The sequence below is a fragment of the Cryptomeria japonica genome, chromosome 9 (genome assembly GCF_030272615.1).
Source record: "Cryptomeria japonica chromosome 9, Sugi_1.0, whole genome shotgun sequence".
Taxonomy (NCBI): Eukaryota; Viridiplantae; Streptophyta; class Pinopsida; order Cupressales; family Cupressaceae; genus Cryptomeria; species Cryptomeria japonica.
Genome location: NC_081413.1, coordinates 557,424,820 through 557,444,615, shown reverse-complemented (window position 1 = coordinate 557,444,615; position 19,796 = coordinate 557,424,820). Strand labels below are relative to the sequence as shown.

Below are 19,796 nucleotides of genomic sequence, written 5' to 3'. Positions count from 1 at the left end.
TGTTGCCCATCCCTTATTTTCATCATTTTAATCTGCTCAGCAGTAAATTTGACATCAATAGTGTTGTGTTGTAAAAACACACAACCCATTGCAAATGGGGACCCCCACTTTTTCACTTTCTAGCTTAGTGTTTGGTTTAGCTTTTGTTTAGCTTGGCAATAGTTTTAGTCTTTTAGCCTTTTTGAGAGGATTTCATTTTATCTTGTCGAGTCTGGGAAAAGTGTGTTCAGTGACCCTTGGAATGACCTAGAAAGCAAAGTCCATCCTTATAGTGTGATCAGGTCAAGAATTCAAGTTTCAAGTCCTGAATCCATGACAAAGCGTCATGATTGAGAATTGAGGTCAAAATGCAAAATAAGGTTGTAAAGTTGTCAATTTTGTCAAAAGGTGTCAGAAGTTGCTAAATGTTGTAAATTTTGTCGAATTGCAAAAAAAATGTTGCAAAAGTGTAGTTGAGAACAAGTTGTCAAGGTTGGACCTTGACAAGAGGGTAAAATAGGAAAATATTTGTAAAAATCCTTGGACAAAAGTGCAAAATTCAAGTCAATACCTTATGTGAAGTGTGGAATTTCAAAATTAGAATTCGAGGGCAAGGTCTCAACGAGGATTAGCAATCAAAGTTGTTTTTCCTTAGAAAATCCACGGATTTTACTTGAAATTTCTTCACAATGCCATTTAGTCCATTGCATACCCATGATTCACACTCCACATTCCTTGCATACTTGATTTTAGCATTCAACTTTCCTTGCACTCCTCATTTTAGCACTTGCAACTTCATCAACAACCTTAGTCATTGCTTGGAATTCCCTATCAAGGTGTGTTTAGTGCTCCATAATTCAGGGCTACTTGTCTATAGCACCTAGGTATCCTTCACTCATCATCTCTAGGGCCTAGGTGTCTTGGATTTCCTCTTGCAAGTTTGCTTTAGTTGAAATAAATCCTTAGTCTCGTTGGAGGTGCGCTCAAGCAATTATATTGAAATCATCATGAAGGCACCCTTCAATCCAGAACTATAGGTCCAATGGGAGCTATAGTCCAGAACTATCCCTCTCTAGTGCTCAATGATCCTTCACAACTTCTCAAGAACGCTCTAGCTTGTTCCTCTTCACCTCAAAATCCTACCCAGCATCAACACTTGTCCTTGAACATATCCAAATTGCGCCCTTGTTAGTTCTTGAGCACCATGGATTAACGCATGTTTTGTCCCTAATCCTTACATACCTTGAAAATCCACTTATGCTTGTCCCTATACCACTTGAAAACCCACCTAGGCTAGTCCTTGAACATACCTTAAACCCACCTTTAGCAGTCCCTCTACCCCCCCCATTGAATCCGCATTTATTTGTCCTCAATCCCATGAAAAATCTGCCTGAGGGTTAAATTTGCAAATGCATGTCTAAAGCAGAATTCACTAGGGCAGAAAATCGCATAAATAAGCAGAGCAGAATTAATAATCAAATTCAAGGTAAAGTGTATTGTGAATTGGAGTGCTCAACCTTTCATTTATACCAATCAACCAAGGCAAAAAGAATACATGATAAAGAAGACCAACTTGAGGCTTTGAGGTCGTCTTAGCATAGAGGGAAATTTAAATCTTGAATTCATAACGAATCATCTTAGCCTAGCCAACTTCTTGAAATAATTTAAATCAAATCATGCCTAGGTCGGCCTAGTAGGAAGGTTGCTAATTCAAACGTGGTGAACGCTATAAAGGTAAGGTCAAGACCTCATTCAAGACACCAATGCAAACACATTCAAGGCGAATTTGAAGAGCAGACCTGGAGCGAATTGTAAAAGTAGACCTAGTGCGAATTGCAGCAGGCAGAGAAGTGCAAATTAAAGGCAGATCCAAGGCTGATTGAGGATCAGACTTGGAAGCAAATTGTTTAGCAGACATTTAAGACGATGTATACCAGGTTTTGAGGTAGTTAATCTAGCAGGATAGGAGCGAATTGCATCACCATAAATCAGGTTGCAAAGTGAATCTTTGGATCAGACCTAAGGGAGAAGCAGTTTTCCAGCACTAAGTGGTGTATTTACAGATTTAATGTAAGCGGTGTATTTCCAGATTTAATATCTTATTTCCAGACTTGGAAGGTTTTAAGATGCATGCTGAATGAGATATCAATCTTATTTCATTTATTCCATGATGTTTTGATGCAAAATCTGTTTGTTTTTTCAGGTTTAGTGCAAGGAGAAAGGCACGAGGATACACATTTGGAGGTGAGACGAACATCAAGACATTCAAGATGATCAAGTCATGCAAGGAGGTGTTTCAAGACATTTCTGTACAAGGAAGATTCTACACCGACCTTGGATTTCCAAAGATCAAAGGAAGGAGCTCAATAATGCAAAAGGAGGAAATCACATGAGATATACAACAACAAGAGGATCAACACAAGGAGATGTCCAGATGCACAAACATAAGACAATTGCAACATCAAGTCAAGAACTATACCAAGGAGTTCGGGATCAAGAAATGTTCAAGAAGGAGGATTCCCAAACATGAGAATAAAATGGAAGTATGATCAATAAAAGAAGACAGTTTCACAAGAATTAATCAATGTTACAAACTTGATCAAGATGATGCAATTTGGGAATATGAAGTATCAGAATCAGTCAAAGGCTTGATAATGTTGAGTATCAAGAGATATCTATGTTGAGGTGGCGCCCGATCATCATCAACCAAACCGGTGATGCCATCTCAACACATTCAAGTGCATTGAACCTGACTCATTCCAAGAGGAGCAAGTGACATGTGGAGTCACATTTGAATATTATTTATTATACCTTACCTTATCTCTCATTGGTTCATTCTAAAAGGGGGCATGTGTCCAAAATTGTAAGGTATTAAATGTAAGGTGGTGATTGTTATAACTACCTTAATTAGGGTTTGCCTTAAATCATCTCAAAATGATTTTAAATCAATCTCGGCAATTCATTTGTAATCAAGGAGCTCTATATAAGGCTCTGCCTTTGTAAAGATTAATAGAGAATCGTTGATAGTTAGCAAGTAGAAGTAGAGTAGTAGGAGAAGACAAGGAATTGTTGCCAAGGTTATGTTAGAATAAACATATGATTTCATTGAAGAAATGGTGGATTTTTTGTGTCGTTTCAGCATGTTGCATGGTTTTTACTTCTCAAATTTTATATTTGTTTACATGGAGTTGATTAGCTGAATGGTAGATCTTATTGTTGATTAATGGTGAAACCTATATGTTCATACCATTTGGAATTTGTTGATTGCAAATTACACTGCATGGTTATTCTGAACTCAATTGAAAGATTAACTTCAATTGCTTCATCCTCATTGTTCATGGTATTGATGTGAATAAGTGATTTGAAAATCATTTGTGTACCCTTAGGAGATTGCACCATCTTTGTGTATTTGTTTCCTCATGGTGAAGCATGGCTTGGTTTGGTTTCACTAAGTCAGCAATCATTTCTTACATTGTTAGGATTTCAGATTAGATTCTTTAAACCCTTCACCTTTTGTCTTTTATTTTCCAAGTTAGTTAAGTATTCCAAGTTCCAGCAAAACATAAGTCCCTTTGTGTTAACCAGCAATATCACATCAATTCACTGAGTCTATCCATCGTAAAGTCAATTGTTCGCATTGTAAACATTGGGGTCACCTTGTCTAATCATGAAGTTTAGCATTGGAAGTTTCCTTGTTCAAGAGAGGATAAATACTTAGTATTTTATTTATGTTCAACATGTCATAAAAAACACATCAACAAGTAGCTTTTCCATCCGTGGAAAATTTCATCCCTTTCATTGGTAAGCCTGTGATTTCAGAAATGTGGTCCTCTATACATGTTGTTTCCTTACCTTATGTGCAATTCTTCCATCCCTCACAAACATCTTGGAGACCTTTGGGTCCATGTAACCTCTGCAAATAAGGAGCCAAACCCCCTTCTTCAATAATATTCCACACCAAATCATTCTGCTGAAAACCATCACAAGTAGGCTCCCTCTACTTTTGTCAGCTCCCATTGTCAAAATCAGCAGCCTCAAACAGGAACAGGAGAAACGGCAATCACAAAGACCCCACCAAAGAAAGTGATCGAACAAACCCCACCACAAAAGAAACAAAGACAAACCCAACAGCGGAGAGAAGGGAAAGAACAGACCCAAACAGTACCAAGAAAGCGTGTGAAGTGACTTCGGTTCATAATGACAATAAAAGGTGAATCACACATAGCTCCTCTACAAATCATGGCTAATAATGTAAGAAACATCAATGGGTAAGGGGTTGTGAGTATCCCAAAATTCAATAGAGTGCCTAGTCCCCCCAATGTTATCAAACACATTCCCTTCATGATAAATATGAGAAATAAAACATTCCTCAACATAATTAATAATATTAAGGGAGTCCTTAACCAAAGCCTCAATAGACCAACTAGGTTCATGAAAAATTTTAAGGCATTGGATGATGTTCAATGAATCCCCTTCCAACCAGACCTTTTTAAAACCCTAAGATTGAGCAAGCTTCAATCCATTGCAGACAATAGCAGCTTCAGCAAAGTGATTGGTTTGGGTACCCAAAGGGAGCACCACTACTAATATAAACCTACCATGATCATATCTCAACACTCTAGATAAAAAGTTCTCCTTAATAGCTTTGAAAATGTTTAAGAATACTCTATCAGGATTCAAGTATTCCTCCCTCTAAACCTGATCATTTTGCTCTTTCTAGATGCCCCAAGCAACATGAGGTATAACAAGAGACCAAAGAATTTTAAGAGCATGATTACTGGAGGGAGCACACCATTGGGATTGTTACATCCCACTTGTGCCCTAGTTGTTTATATGTTGTGATTATGCCATATTATGTGTGCCCTTTTTGATCTATGCTATATTTGTGAGATGTTTAATCGTGCCCTAGATGTTCATGTTTTAATTGTATAATGATGATGCCCTAGATGTTTATGCATAATTGAATGATGCTAAAAGTGCTTAGAATAATGAATTGATGACTCATAATTGTTAGATTGATGACTTGATAGTTAGCATTATGACATGATGTTTTACTTTTGTTAATGATATTTTGAAACGTCAGAGTATGACAAGATTTTGATCTAATTGGTTGAACTGGCCAAGTGTGTGTAGGAGTTCGTCGTCCTCCGAGAAGGGAGGGGAAATATCATCAGGTTGAGAAGTAAGGAGAGGAAGAACTTATGCCATCTAAAAACCCTAACCCTGAGTCAGGTAGTCTCATGTTGGCCCTAGTTATTTTCGTCAGTTTGTCGCGTTAGGTAACCCTAACTAGTCTATATAGAGGTTTTAGGGTTTCATGACCCTAAGTCATTGATTGATTTCCGAGTTAATTTGTTAATATTAATTAATTTATAATTAATTGTTATTATTAATATTTAAATTAAAAATTTACTTGGCTCATATTGATAATGTAAATATATGAATAACTAATTATTATGTTCTTGTAAACTAAGGTCCTTTTGTGCAAGCTTTGGCCAAATTCTTTTATAGCTATTTTAAAATACAGCCAAGTATTAAAAATAAAGGGGGGCCTTGATATTTGAATTAGTTTTTAAATCCTCCTTAAAGCCGCTAAGTGTATTAAGTGGCACAAAATAAAGGAATCGGATTAAAATATCAAACCTATTCTTAATACTATGTGCATTAATCAATGCACAATACAATGTCATTGTAATATACATTATCGGGCATAACATTGAATTATATTAAGCAAATGAACTTTTCACACCATGTATTTTTTCTCACGAAGGGAAATGAAAGAATGCGATTCTTAGGGGAGAAGCTTTGAATGTCAGAAAGGCCATTGGCGTGAACTATTGCTTCACCCAGAAGACAAGGATTCGGAGGAGAATTTTGGTGTGAAGGCATGAAAAACGTTTTTTGCGTGACTCTCCCTAGAGCGGATTTGGGGAAAAATACATGGTATTAGGGCGAAATGGAAGGTGGAATACATTTTGGGGGAAGTATATAGCCGGAATTTTGGAAAACAATAGACATTCTTCTTTTGGTGGCTGGAAATACATTTTTGCACTGCAAATTTAAGATCATAGGCTCTCTTCAAAATGTGGAACCAAAGGGGGTTCATTGTGAAGGGCGCTGTGAAGGATAAACTCAGCTCATTTCTTCATCATTCAGGTCATGCAATATTTTCTAAAACCTATCGATTTTAGCATGTTAATTTGTCTTTCCAATTGAGCAAAGAAAATAAGATAGGAAAGGGTTATACAGAAGTACTTAGCAGTATGTTGTTCTTTCTGTTCTCACATTGTGCATATTAAAATTGAAAACACTCTCTTATTCTGTTTTTTATTAAAAAGGGAAGGATATCTATACAATTGTAATGCAGTTGTCATATCATACCAATAAGGGTGTCTTTCCTTCTACAATTGAAAAGATTTCTTTGAACTGCAGTAACCATAACTCTTGTTCAACTCTCATTTACTGAAAAAATAATGCCTCGAAGCATTAGTTAAAAAGCAAGATAAAATTTGAAACCCCATACCAGCATACAGTAGAGTGTGTGTGTGTGTGTGTAAAAACATACCTTTCTTTGTGAGTTTGAAAGAATGGATTATTACTTATAATCAAATGAGCATTGCTGGGAGGAAAATGCTAGTGCAGCACTGCTCAGAAATAGTGATGAATCATCGAGGAAAATTTAAAAATTCTTGGGAAACCTGTGTCATTATAATTCTGTTTCAGAATTAAACCCAAAAGGAGAGGATGCATAGCTGTTATAGCAGCCTTTAACAAATTGGGAAATAATTCTTTCAAGGGACTGTCAGATTAATTCTGAAGTAAAACAAGAACAAAAGGGCAAGAGCAATCTTATAGAAGTGATATAATGCTGTTTGGCTTACTCAAATAATATGAGCAGTTAGAAGGTTCATAGTCAACTAATTCCAAAATTGACCAAAACTGAAATATATCGCAGCAGAGTTAAGTTATAAATATATATATATATGGGTGTGAGTTATAGCTTGGAAGAAAGGTGAGTGTAACTGATAGGTTATGCAAAATGATACCGCTCAGATCAGAGGGTGTGCATATCCCAAAGACTTGTAATATGAAGAATTTACCCTCTTTATTTGAGCTGTCTTACAATTGTCTAAATCTGAAAAATATAGCAGTAGTAAGGTTGATCATTCAATTTGAGATTTACCTTCTTTAGCATATGTTGAAAATTTAAACCCCAGTTTAGGAGGGAAAATGGATAAGAGCAAAACAGCAGAGTTCATAATGCAATTGGCATTCCAATGGCAAATGAAAATATATTCTAACATTGCAATGACAGCAGAGACATGTCAAGCAAGAACACTGTACCAAATTTTTAGCCATATGGGTAGCTGGCAGCTCTTAGATCATTTACCTCTCCTAACCTAGGGATTTACTTGTATACTCAGTTAACTTATGCAATAATTTATGAGTAAGATTAATCAAAACCTGTGACGAGAAATAATGTTGATAACAAAAATAATGTTAAACAATTGTGTGGCCAATAGTCTCTACGTGAGTTCAGTTATGGCACATTGTAAGTTAAACCTACTTGTTTCTAAACCTATGCCGAGAACCTCAAGTTGCAGCCAAGAAGGGTTGAACTTGATTTCACACTTAAGTGTGATTGCAGTTATTTAAAAGCTTTGGGCCAAGGAGGTGCTCATACTAGAGAATCAGTCAAGATGGTCAATTTATCTTCAAAGTGGTAAAAACAATAGGGAAGAGAAGTATTTCAGTACTCATTAATACGGTTGGGCAGAATAAATACAAGTGGTGTGGCCAATAGTCTCTACGTGAGTTCAGTTATGACTCATTGTAAGTTAAACCTACTTGTTTCTAAACCTATGCCGAGAACCTCAAGTTGCAGCCGAGAAGGGTTGAACTTGATTTCACACTTAAGTGTGATTGCAGTTATTTAAAAGCTTTGGGCCAAGGAGGTGCTCATACTAGAGAATCAGTCAAGATGGTCAATTTATCTTCAAAGTGGTAAAAACGATAGGGAAGAGAAGTATTTCAGTACTCATTAATACGGTTGGGCAGAATAAATACAAGTGCATTTAGACGTTTAGTAAACAATACCTTAGTGCGAAAAGATTTGATAGACAAGGGAGCTTATAGTGCTTCTTAATGCAAATAGTCATATGTATAAAAATACATAGCTTCACTACTTCCTAATGCAGTTGACATTCCTACAAAATATATAGTATCACGAAATGGTACAGAAGCAGTACGAATGCTTATAATACACACTGAACATAGAAACTAATGTTGATGAGGGAGATAGCAGCCTCTTGCCTATCTCATCTTTTCCGCACTAAGGTAAGTATATTGGTGTAAACCATGCTTCAATGAACTAGAAAGGAAACAATTTTACATCTAAAAATAAAAGAAGGCCTTAACCTTAGAATGAGGTAGAATACCGACCAATACAATCAACTATGCCAGACTGTAGAGAACTATCAACTGTCTGGATATTTCCTGTAATATTCATGTGTGAAAAAGGGCATCATAGGTTTTTCATCCTTGTATTCATGAGAGAGCAGGTTGTTAGTTCAAGGGCACAAGTATGAACTTCATGCTAAAATAATCTACAGTTTGGTCAAGAAAGGTTACATTCTAAGAGTATAAGTCATCTCGAGTTTATAGACCAGTATGTGAAACTTGGGTCCACACCTGAATGACAGCCAATGAGTCCTCATAGAGTTAGAATGCAATAGCATAGAGATGGACGTGAGGACCTGGTTACCTTCGAGAATTCAATCCAACCAAGCAAAAGGATGAACAATTGACTTCATGAATTAGCATGTTTGCAATGACATAGAAACCCTTAGTCAAGGTGATGTTACTTCTGTAAGCGTCAACCGGTTTGTTAATCCAGATACACAATCCAGTCAGAGGTCATACTAGTTAGGGGTAGCCTATATTGTATGACCGACTAGGGATCTGTGTAGGATTACCCTCCAGTTCAGATGGCATGAGTTAGACTTTTGTTACCTCCCTGCGAAGGGTCAGGCCAATCCAGTTGGATATGGCACGGGGGACCAGTAAGTCCATGGTTGGGTGGAAAAGCACCTTGATGATACTTTCCCTCCTCATTGTTGAGTTGATAAAGTTATGAAAGTTTACAGAATATTGGCATCTGGATAAATGTGTTTTCTGAAACTCTCTTTTCATTTAAATAATTAAATTGAAATGTTAAAGTACATTCATTTCTACTATTTTCGCTCATAACATAGATCTATGTTTAATTCAAGATTTCAGTTAAGACAAGTTTCCTTTCAGTTATTGATGTAAAAAAAAAAGGGGTAGTTTTTTCCCTCCCTTTTCTGCTGAAAGGATGTAAAAGTAGTTATTTCAAATTTGCAAAGGCTGTCGCATGTTACAGGGACCCAAGATTCTCTACAAAATTAAGGAACACCCAATTGACTTTCCAAAGAGAGGAACTTAGAAAAAATGCCAAAAGTAAAACTACAACCCATAAGTAAGTGGTTAGTCTTCAGAGGCAAACTTGAAAGGAATGCACATTTTTGGAATAGCAAATCCCCTCTTACACAATCAAATGTTAACTACAACCTCATGTATGGATTTTCAAGAAAAGGCACAATCAACAAATTTGTAATGTCCCATTATGTACTTTCCTAGGAAATAAGGAAACAATTAAATAAAAAATCAATTGCAAGAGACTTCTTCTTGACAAAACTCTAAATCCTTATGAATCTTACAAGGTTGATAACAATTAATAATATATATTAATTCTGAAACATATAATATATTAAATGTGCAATATGTAATACAAGAATGATGGGATGAAATGAACAACTTCGATATTCAAATCGCCAATAGAGAAATTTTGCTATCTCCAATATGGATTGAGGGAATTATGCAAGGATTGATCTCTGTTGTATGCTGATCTGCAATTGTGGGATTAACTCCGCTCTTCCTGATATGTCAATGTATATAATGCTGCAAGTTATCTCTCAACTGCTTCAAGCCATTTCTGATATAGCAATAATAATGTGCTGATAGTCTTTCTCCTATTGCTTATAGTGATAAAAGGAATGATTGATGTTTCTGATTTAACATTTGAAAAAGTATGCAAATGTTGGTGCAATTCCTGAATGTCACTTTGAATATATGCAACCTGTTTTGATGCCAAAAGGCTATGCTCAATCAAGCAGATCCAATACGGGATGTAAATATAAAATGAAGACAAAATCCGATGCTTCCTTGGAATGAGTATTGATCCCTTATTAAATATCTTGTGGGAACGAAGGGTTGTGTCTCATCTTTGAATGGACATATCCCCCTTCTCCTAATTGCACCTTTATATGATCATTTGTTATTGATACAATTCTTAATCGCTGATCATTTTTTAAGGATTAATTAATCACTTGTTGGAGTTGCTTTATGATTAATATAATCATTGTTTGACTGACTAACCAATGGAATGGTTAGTTGCCAATCGGGTTTGTTAATGCCTAATCAATATTTGTTTGGCCAATCAGTCATATACTTGAACTCCCTCTTTTGATATGGATTATCGAATCCTCCTTATCCAGTGCTATTAAGTGTTGAGCACTTGATCATAATCAGATATGCTTGCTAACTGTTATTTGCTTATCGAATATATTAATGATGCTTGACTATCTTCGATGATACACAGTGATGACAATTAATGGATGATGGTTGGACTATATCACTCATTATCTTTATTGTCTTTTCACTGTATGACAGATGTTATAGAGGTGATGCCAATATGGATTTATATATGATCAATGCATAACAGATCTTCGTGAGTTTCTATGTTGCATCAATATTATGATCACACCTTCAGTATGCATCATACCTGACACTATGTGGCTCAGTATGTTGTATGCTCTTAATGTCTTAATTCCTTGATTATGAGAATGGGTGGATAGCATATCAAATCTCTTATCTCTACTACGTCTTATCCTCTATGTTTTACTTGGATGCTTGATAGGAAAATCGTGGAGTCTTATAAATAAAACGATTTTCCTCAATAAGGTTTTCATGACTCAGTCTTTATTGATATCATATGCAAAGGTACCTACTTTAACTTCTTAAATGCTATGTACAAATTGTTATTTCCTAACTACTAACTAGTTGAAGGTGTTTCAAGGCTGCCACCCTTGATCACATAAGTGTTTAAATGCTATGTACAAATTGTTATTTCCTAACTACTAACTAGTTGAAGGTGTTTCAAGGCTGCCACCCTTGATCACACCTTCAGTATGCATCATACCTGACACTACGTGGCTCAGTATGTTGTATGCTCTTAATGTCTTAATTCCTTGATTATGAGAATGGGTGGATAGCATATCAAATCTCTTATCTCTACTACGTCTTATCCTCTATGTTTTACTTGGATGCTTGATAGAAAAATCGTGAAGTCTTATAAATAAGACGATTTTCCTCAATAAGGTTTTCATGCCTCAGTCTTTATTGATATCATATGCAAAGGTACCTACTTTAACTTCTTAAATGCTATGTACAAATTGTTATTTCCTAACTACTAACTAGTTGAAGGTGTTTCAAGGCTGCCACCCTTGATCACATAAGTGTTTAAATGCTATGTACAAATTGTTATTTCCTAACTACTAACTAGTTGAAGGTGTTTCAAGGCTGCCACCCTTGATCACACCTTCAGTATGCATCATACCTGACACTACGTGGCTCAGTATGTTGTATGCTCTTAATGTCTTAATTCCTTGATTATGAGAATGGGTGGATAGCATATCAAATCTCTTATCTCTACTACGTCTTATCCTCTATGTTTTACTTGGATGCTTGATAGAAAAATCGTGAAGTCTTATAAATAAGACGATTTTCCTCAATAAGGTTTTCATGCCTCAGTCTTTATTAATATCATATGCAAAGGTACCTACTTTAACTTCTTAAATGCTATGTACAAATTGTTATTTCCTAACTACTAACTAGTTGAAGGTGTTTCAAGGCTGCCACCCTTGATCACATAAGTGTTTTATTGCTTCTTATTATAAGGTTAAAGATGGGGACATCACACAAATCTACCTCCAAACAATTTTCTAATACCCTTGTTGTTACATGATGTTAACACTAGGATTCATTGTCTTGTCACCCAATGTTTTTATGCATTCAATGACATATCAAAAAGATATCTCAAGTATCTCCCAAAGGTCACTACCTAAAATGGAACCCTTGAACTCTTGTTTTGGGCTCCTCCTTTTAGTATCAACCACCACTGCCATAGATAGTCAACCCCAACAACCCTCAAGAACCATGAAGACAACAAACCTCATAGCCACTCTGAAAAAGCAAGTAGAAGTAATGATTAAGGGTCAAAGATGCATGAAGAAAATGGAAATTATGGAGTGGGAGAAAGAAGGGAGTGTACATATTCCCCACCAATTAGAGTTATGTCAATTAACTTGATGCTAATCAACACTGCTCTATTATGTTAACAGCCACAATCACATCTCAGACCTTAGTTGAAGAAAGCATGCAATCTTCTAAGAGTCTTGAATGTCCTTAGAATGAGAATTGTTAAGGATCCTATAATCATTGTCACTATGGAAAGAAGAATTTTGAATTTTAATTATTTTTAAAATAAATTTAAGTCCCATATGAAATATGACATGGAATTATAAGGGGTGAGAGATAAGTGTGGCTCCTGGTTTTTAACGTACCAATAGGTCCTCTAACCATCTTGCAGTATACATTCCCTAGCTAAATATGTGTGGTTAGGTTGGATAGCCACTACATTCAATAGTTAAGAAGTCTGTCAATTTTTGGCCTCCCTATAGCAATAAGTTAATAACTATAGGAGATGGATTTGAAGTGATTCATGAGATCACATGCTTCCTTAATAATCTCATTCAATTTCCAATTGGATTTCAATCCTTTTGCTATGGTTTAAATTAATAATCATCAATCAGTGTCAATCTTTAATATATGATAACCTGATTCAAAGTCAATTTGATCCTTGGGAAAACCTCTCAACTTCACCTTTATTGTTATTGCAATGAGAAATGTATCATGAAGTTACCTTGTCAATACCACACCTTCACTTCCAACTATCCCTGGGTTAGCTTTGCAAGCTCCAGCAAAATTTAATTCCCAATGATGTCAATTGAATGAGATTATGATTTTTTTAACAATATTAAAAATTGGGATTTCCATCTAATTCTATATTTTATCAATTTATTGCATAGTATAAAAGAACGTACACTGATATTAGATATTATTAAACATTAACAAATAAAATTAAATGCTGTTTAATAATAGTGTGCATGCATATTGACCCGTTAATGGGCTCATTTGGGTTAATCCGAGTAAGGAGGATAGAGAGAAAGTCAAATGAAGCAAACCAAGGGAAGGGTGGTACAAGGTAATCTTTGATGGTGTTTCTAGAGGTAATCCAGGCCCGTCCGGAGCAGGCTTTGTTGCACAAGATTGGCATGGTAACATCATCGCAATAGAGGCAAAAAAATTACCTAATGGAACAAACAATATGGCAAAAGCCCAAGTGGCTTTGCAAGCGGTCAAAATGGGCAAATGGCTAGGCCTCACAAAAATTCATCTTTAAGGGGATTCCACAATTATTGTAAATGCTATAAAAAATAGGGAAGCCTATGTGTGGCATTTAAACAAATTTATTTTCTCTATTACACAATTACTCCACACCTTTGAGGAGTTTGAGGTATCGCGCGTCCCACGTGCAGGAAATGATGTGGCGGATGTCCTTTCAAAGTGGGCAACAAAATTTAATACCGACGATACGGTAGAGGTTTTGGAGGATTATCGAAATCTTACGGATTTACCCCAATTGGATTGAGAGGGAGGTCATTCTCTGCCATGGCGAAGTTAGTGAATGTGAATGTGACTTCATCCGTGTGAGATGTTTTTAAAGGTGGCGAAGTTGGCAAAGGCAGAGTGGAGAACATTTGTGTTGGCGGGTGCAATCTCTCTACAATGACATGAGGCCAATTTCGCGCTTACCACTCCTCAGCAGCAGTTGGCTTTTTTGGGGTTGATTTCTGCAAAACAACTCAAAGCCCTTTTCAAATTTCAAGGCGATGCCTTTGTGGAGATCATAGAGACCTTGTTTGGTGATGTTTTCCTGCACTCGGAACACAGATATAGAACCAACGTTGACATTGTGACAATAGTGGTTGCCTGGAGACTAGAATTAGGCCGTAGAGAGGAGGAGATAAAATGGATCATGAACAAATGCGTTCATGAGGACTGGACTCACAGGTTGGGTTCAATCTTAGAATGGGCAATTCTGGGTGCAGGCTTTGACATCCAGGAAGTTGTTGATGGTGATGAAGAAGTGCGTGAACTGGTTCCTTTCATGCATTGGGCTATTGGAGAAAACCAGGATGAATGGCGAGCACAGGTGGCAATTGGGTGGGATGCATTAAGGTTTTTTCTGCAGGAGAAAGTGATGTAGCCGAAGGATAATTCACCGGTGGTGGAGAAAAATGCGGGCCGAGCAGGGAAGCAGAAGAAGGAAGCGAAGATGGCAACAGGGATTGGTAGATAGTCCAAGTGGAGTGCTTAGTGCTGGTTTCTCTGTGTGTGCTGGTCAAGTTTTCATGTGCTTTTGATTGTAATTTTGGAAAATTGTAATATATTACAGTGTTTACAGACTGTATCCATTACCGGCCAGTTTTGTGTTTAGGGCTGGTCTTTTGAGTAGGGTTTCCCCTGTTTGTTCTGTGTGTTGTCAAGGGTTTGTAAATTCGATAATCTTTAAGGGCTTTGAAATGTATTAAGGAGGCATTAGCAGGGTGGTTTGGAGTAGGGGTAGTCTGTAGGAATGGCAAGCCTGTCCTCTACATGCAGGCCTTTTTTATATGATATTTGTACTATCTTTTATATTATCAATAAAATCAAATAATGTGCATGCGTATTAAGCATTACAGTATTGGAACTCTAATGAAAAGATAAAAAATCTTATTAAATTGTTACTCACACATAAATAGAGTTTTAGATTTATCTGATAAGAGTTAAAGGAAATTAAGATTAACCTGAAAAGTGTGGTGGAGATGAGCAGGTCAACCATTCTGAACTGTGCTACTAGTATCAAAATGCTTTGGGATGGTTTAAAAACTCAAAACTTTATATAGCAGGTGGACCCTAGTTCAAGGAAAGGCAGACATGGATTGGAGGAGCTGCGGACCCCTATAGCCCAGCATGTAGATAAACATCTTGAGTATTTTTTAAGGATGAGCGGGAGGCTGCAGTGGCTCTGAATTTATTGTGATCTTTGGTCTCTCCTATTTGGCTGCTGATTCACTGTTGTTCCAATACAGCTTGTGCATTGTGTGTTGTTCTTGTTGTGAACCTCTCTCCTTGGGGTCTTTTTGCTGATATTTTGCTGTTTTTCTGCTGTTTGGTTGTAAAAGAGTCAAGGCCCCTTTCAAAACACCATTTTTACTTTTAATTAAAAGAGTATATAGTTTCACATTTTATAAGCACACGGAATGTCTTATTGATCAGGCCATCTTTGTAATACCTGGAAGTATTCTGTCAAGGTGTTTCAAACCACAAATTAAAATCTGGCAGTCACAATTTTCACTAGCACAACATTCAAATCTGCAAACTGCATGCTATTTGTTAATAAATGGAAGGACACAATGGTCGATGTAGAACTTGAGATGGAGCCAATTCAAATGACTGTGAAAGTAGCGGCACCAATAGCACAAGAAACAGAACAAAACAAACAGAAACAAATAATGAAACCTTTTCTTTAATATTTTTTAATTTACCAGTTTGGCATATTAAATCACCAAACAAAGCAAATGTCATCCTCCAGGGTCAAAAATCATCTATTGACTATTTTTAATAATTGTGATTTAAACATGGCAAAAACTGTTGTGTAAGTTGAAAACATTTGAGAGTGGAATGCTACTGAAGCATTTCAGTGTCGGCATTGGGAGGGTAAAGAATAAATGTGTTAGTATATAAAGCTCATATTAGTAAGAATAACTATTCACAGGTTTTCATCATCTCAGGTTTGCTCTGAATCATTCCGTTACACATCCGACATTTTCCAAAAATGTAATATTGGACAATTTTTTGAATTACTAATGGTACCTATATTTATGATTAGCAGAATTCTACGAAATTAAGCCGAAACAAAAAATAAAATAGCAATAAAACTACTAAGCCATTAATGCAGCTGACAAAATGTATATTTATTGGCTTACCATGAAAATATAAGGATAGTTGCAAAGATCCTCTGATCTGCCTCCATCAGCCTGCACTTTAGACTGACAATGTAGAGAATCAGAAAGAGAGTAAAAGGTTAAAAGGGAAAACCATAAGAAATAGGATTATAAAGAGAAGTGAACAAGACGATAAGTCATCAAAGGAGATTTGATAATCAAAGTTGTTAATTAATAAAGGCACTTACAAGGAGTGGTTCAAAGCACTGAAATTTTGACCAATGTCTCATGTCTGTCTCTTGACTGTTAACAAGAAAAGGATAAATTTAGCTGAAATAGAGAGACAATTTTTTGTAAGAGAGCCCTTAATTTTGAAAGAACAGAATTTATAAGGACTTTCAACAGTTACTAAAACGTTTCAGAGGTATCCAACTCTAATAGCACGGGAAAGCTCACATCAAGTAAAATGCAACATACCTTGCCTCCCATTTGCCGGTGAAAAATGTGTAGTTCCTGTTGTCAACAATTTCACCCTCCCAAAATGTCACTACCTGGGAAATGACAAACTCGATTTTAGTGCTTTAAGAAATTATGCAGAATGATGGATGTTTATATTGCAAACATCAAAGGACTAAAGCCCAAACAATTGGACATTCTTACCCCCACATGAAGCTGAGATTTCTTTGCAGTACTAGGTAGACAACAAACAGAAACTACACCAAAAAATTTAATCTATACACATCCCAATTTATTTCCTAAATTATTTCTTTTTAAAATACCAACTTTCAAAGAAGAAAACTAGGCACAATCTGACACATGTCATTGTTTATAATATAAACATTCCCAGTCTAAGCAGTTCTACAGAACCAAACATCATAATCGTGGTGGATATGACAGGCATCAATAACGCTGGAAAGTTCACAATGTTAGCATCAAAGTCACATTACCTAGACACAGATAGGACTTGCACAATGTCTGCTTCAAAGGGGAGGTTACATGAAGAGCCAACCTTTCCAATTTCATGTTTAAACCATATATACCACTCCTCTATCCTCTCATGGCATCAAAATTGAAGAATAAATGTGAAAATAATTGAATCAAATGTCAAAACCCTTCAAATTCCACTCTGTGTCCACAGTTGCATTTTTGCCGTTTCTGACAAACCAGCACTTGCACATTTCTGCAAAGATTCTGTTCTTGTCAGGTGAATTCATCATCCTTGCCCTTGCAAGCAGGATTGACATCTGCAACTTGCTACAAAGACTCTCGGGATGCTTTGGATCATCTCAAACACCCACTTTGAAATGTTTACAGCCTTGCTTGTATCATAAAACAATGGTTTTACATCAGTTTCGTCTTTCCAAGTCACTAGTCACCTTCTTGATCAAAGTGGTTGTCTATGGCCCTGCTTCCAGCTTAGTTTGACCAAATTTTTGGATCAAACTCTTTGAGAGGTGCTCAAAATAGTGTTCCATCCTCAATTTAATGGCCAAAATGAAGTGGTAAACTGCACATTAGTTCAATTGTGGGAATGTATAATAGTACTCATCCTAGTAAGTGGGATGACAATCCACCATATAACTGACATGCCTGCAACAGGCTATCCATAGCTCTACCAAGTATAGTTCATTTCATATATGATATAGGTTCCAACCATCAGCTCCCTCAGCAATATTTTTTGTACTCCCATAGTCTTTAGGACAAGCACACAAATAAAGAAATTATATAAATCAGAAAAATTTCTTCAACAGCATGTGCATCACTAAGATTAACAAATTCTAAACATAAACACCATAAATGAGCGATTTGAAGATCCTAACATAAACTCAAACTACTACGTTATGATCCATACATCATGCTTCACAGTGCTTCTGAGAAAACATTCTTCCTTGTCCTTCCTCCATACCTGGTCATGCATCTAATATTCAAAGTATCATATCTCAAGCCATGCTTTCACAATCCAACATCCGGCAAACTCTGATTCAGCTCAAAATTCGGTTTCTGCCTTTGGCCAGCCACACAATAAGGACTATTATTTTCAAAAAGGGTGAAGATCTCAGCAAAATAGGCCTTTTGGGATTGAATTTAAGTCTTCCAAAATATTTTTTCGCAATTTTTACACCCAGCCTCACAAAATTAGCAGCTCCAAAATTCACAACCTGAAATTCCCTCAATTCCATAACTTGCTGCTTGGGATTTCCAGCACACATCGCCAAAGTTTGCAACTCCTGTCAAACTGTTGACTTCACACTTCACATCAGCGTTTTTCACAACTCATGAGAATACTCAGCATGTCTCACTGATGTCAACCAATTTCAAACCTCTGCAACTGAAACTGCAAGGCCCTCCTTGCATCATAGTCTCATGCTTCTATGAAGCAAACTATCAATATACCATATAAAACATCAGACTTCACTGAATGGCACTATATGACAGACACTACCCTCACCATGACTCAAGTCATTCAACCATGCCACTTCAGCCAGCCATGACATATCACCTTTTGCATTCCATCATCACTAGGAAGAGAACATAAACAAATGGCATAAAAATAGTTTCCATGAACATCTAATTCTTGTATCTATATTGTAAGTATATTCATTTATCTCTTCCATTGTAATTAGATACAACAAGAGCAAGACACACTGATCTCCTATAACACAATTCCTGAGATCAGTACCAGTACAATCATTCTCACAATTTGGCCCTGAATAACACAGTTTGGTGCAAGAATAGCATTGTACACATGTATTTGTTAGCCTTTTAATTCACACATTTCAATCCAACACAGAAAAGAACAGATGTGTGGTAAAACTACTTCTTGAATTAGAAGGGGAAGCTTGTAAAGTAGAAACTACCCTAAAACTAAACAATATGTAATTGAAATTTACAATTTTTACAATTATTTTGGGGTGGTTCACATTTATGCTATATAAAATGTAAATGCTTTTTTGGTTTTGCCTAGGCTAAAAGGCTAAGAAACTCTTCCTCTTGAACCAAATTATTTTTATATTTTTGACCGAAAAGAAATCATACAGCTAGATACTTGCCTTGTTCAACTAAAATCAAAGACTGGACAATTCAAGAACACAAGGATTGAATAGAATTTAGAACATAACAACACAAAAGCTTTGGTAAATTAATTTAAGGATCGGGTACAAAGCCATGATTTCCAACTTCGAATGGATATGCAATACAAAGCTTGCAAATTTCGTAAAAGTAATTCAATCTACTTAAGCACTTGTGACAAAATCATTCAATAGTAACTAAAAGTAAAATAAGCTTAATAAATTCTATTGAACAAGTAATAAATTCTATTGTTAAGTAACAAATTCTAGATTGACGATAACATTAAATAGCAATTTCAACAATATGTAGGCATGAGATTTTCAAGCATAAGTTTCTATTTGAAGTCAGGGACAAAGTTTTTCGTGGGCATGTTGTGTGGCTAAACTTAACATATTTTGTGATGTAAACTGATGAGTTACTTTATTATACAGCTCATATATTTCTTTATGCAGGCAATGGGCTCATGTCCTTGTGCATTTAATAGTTTGTTGCATAAAAGAATGAAGTTAAGTGATATGGTGCTCACATAGTAGGTGAGGAGAGATTGAGGTTTAATAT

General features: G+C 36.1%; 1 protein-coding gene across 2 annotated transcripts in view; it reads right to left on the bottom strand.

Moving 5' to 3' along the window:
- LOC131070693 (uncharacterized) overlaps positions 1–19,796 on the bottom strand; it is a 59,634-nt gene that overhangs the window by 21,249 nt on the left and 18,589 nt on the right. For both annotated transcript variants that reach the window (XM_058006303.2, XM_058006294.2), the window contains exons 5-7: positions 16,647–16,720; positions 16,418–16,472; positions 16,212–16,274 (exon numbers count right to left, since the gene is read on the bottom strand). In XM_058006303.2, coding sequence (XP_057862286.1) covers positions 16,212–16,274; positions 16,418–16,472; positions 16,647–16,720 — 192 coding nt within the window. The remainder of the gene's footprint in view (positions 1–16,211; positions 16,275–16,417; positions 16,473–16,646; positions 16,721–19,796) is intronic.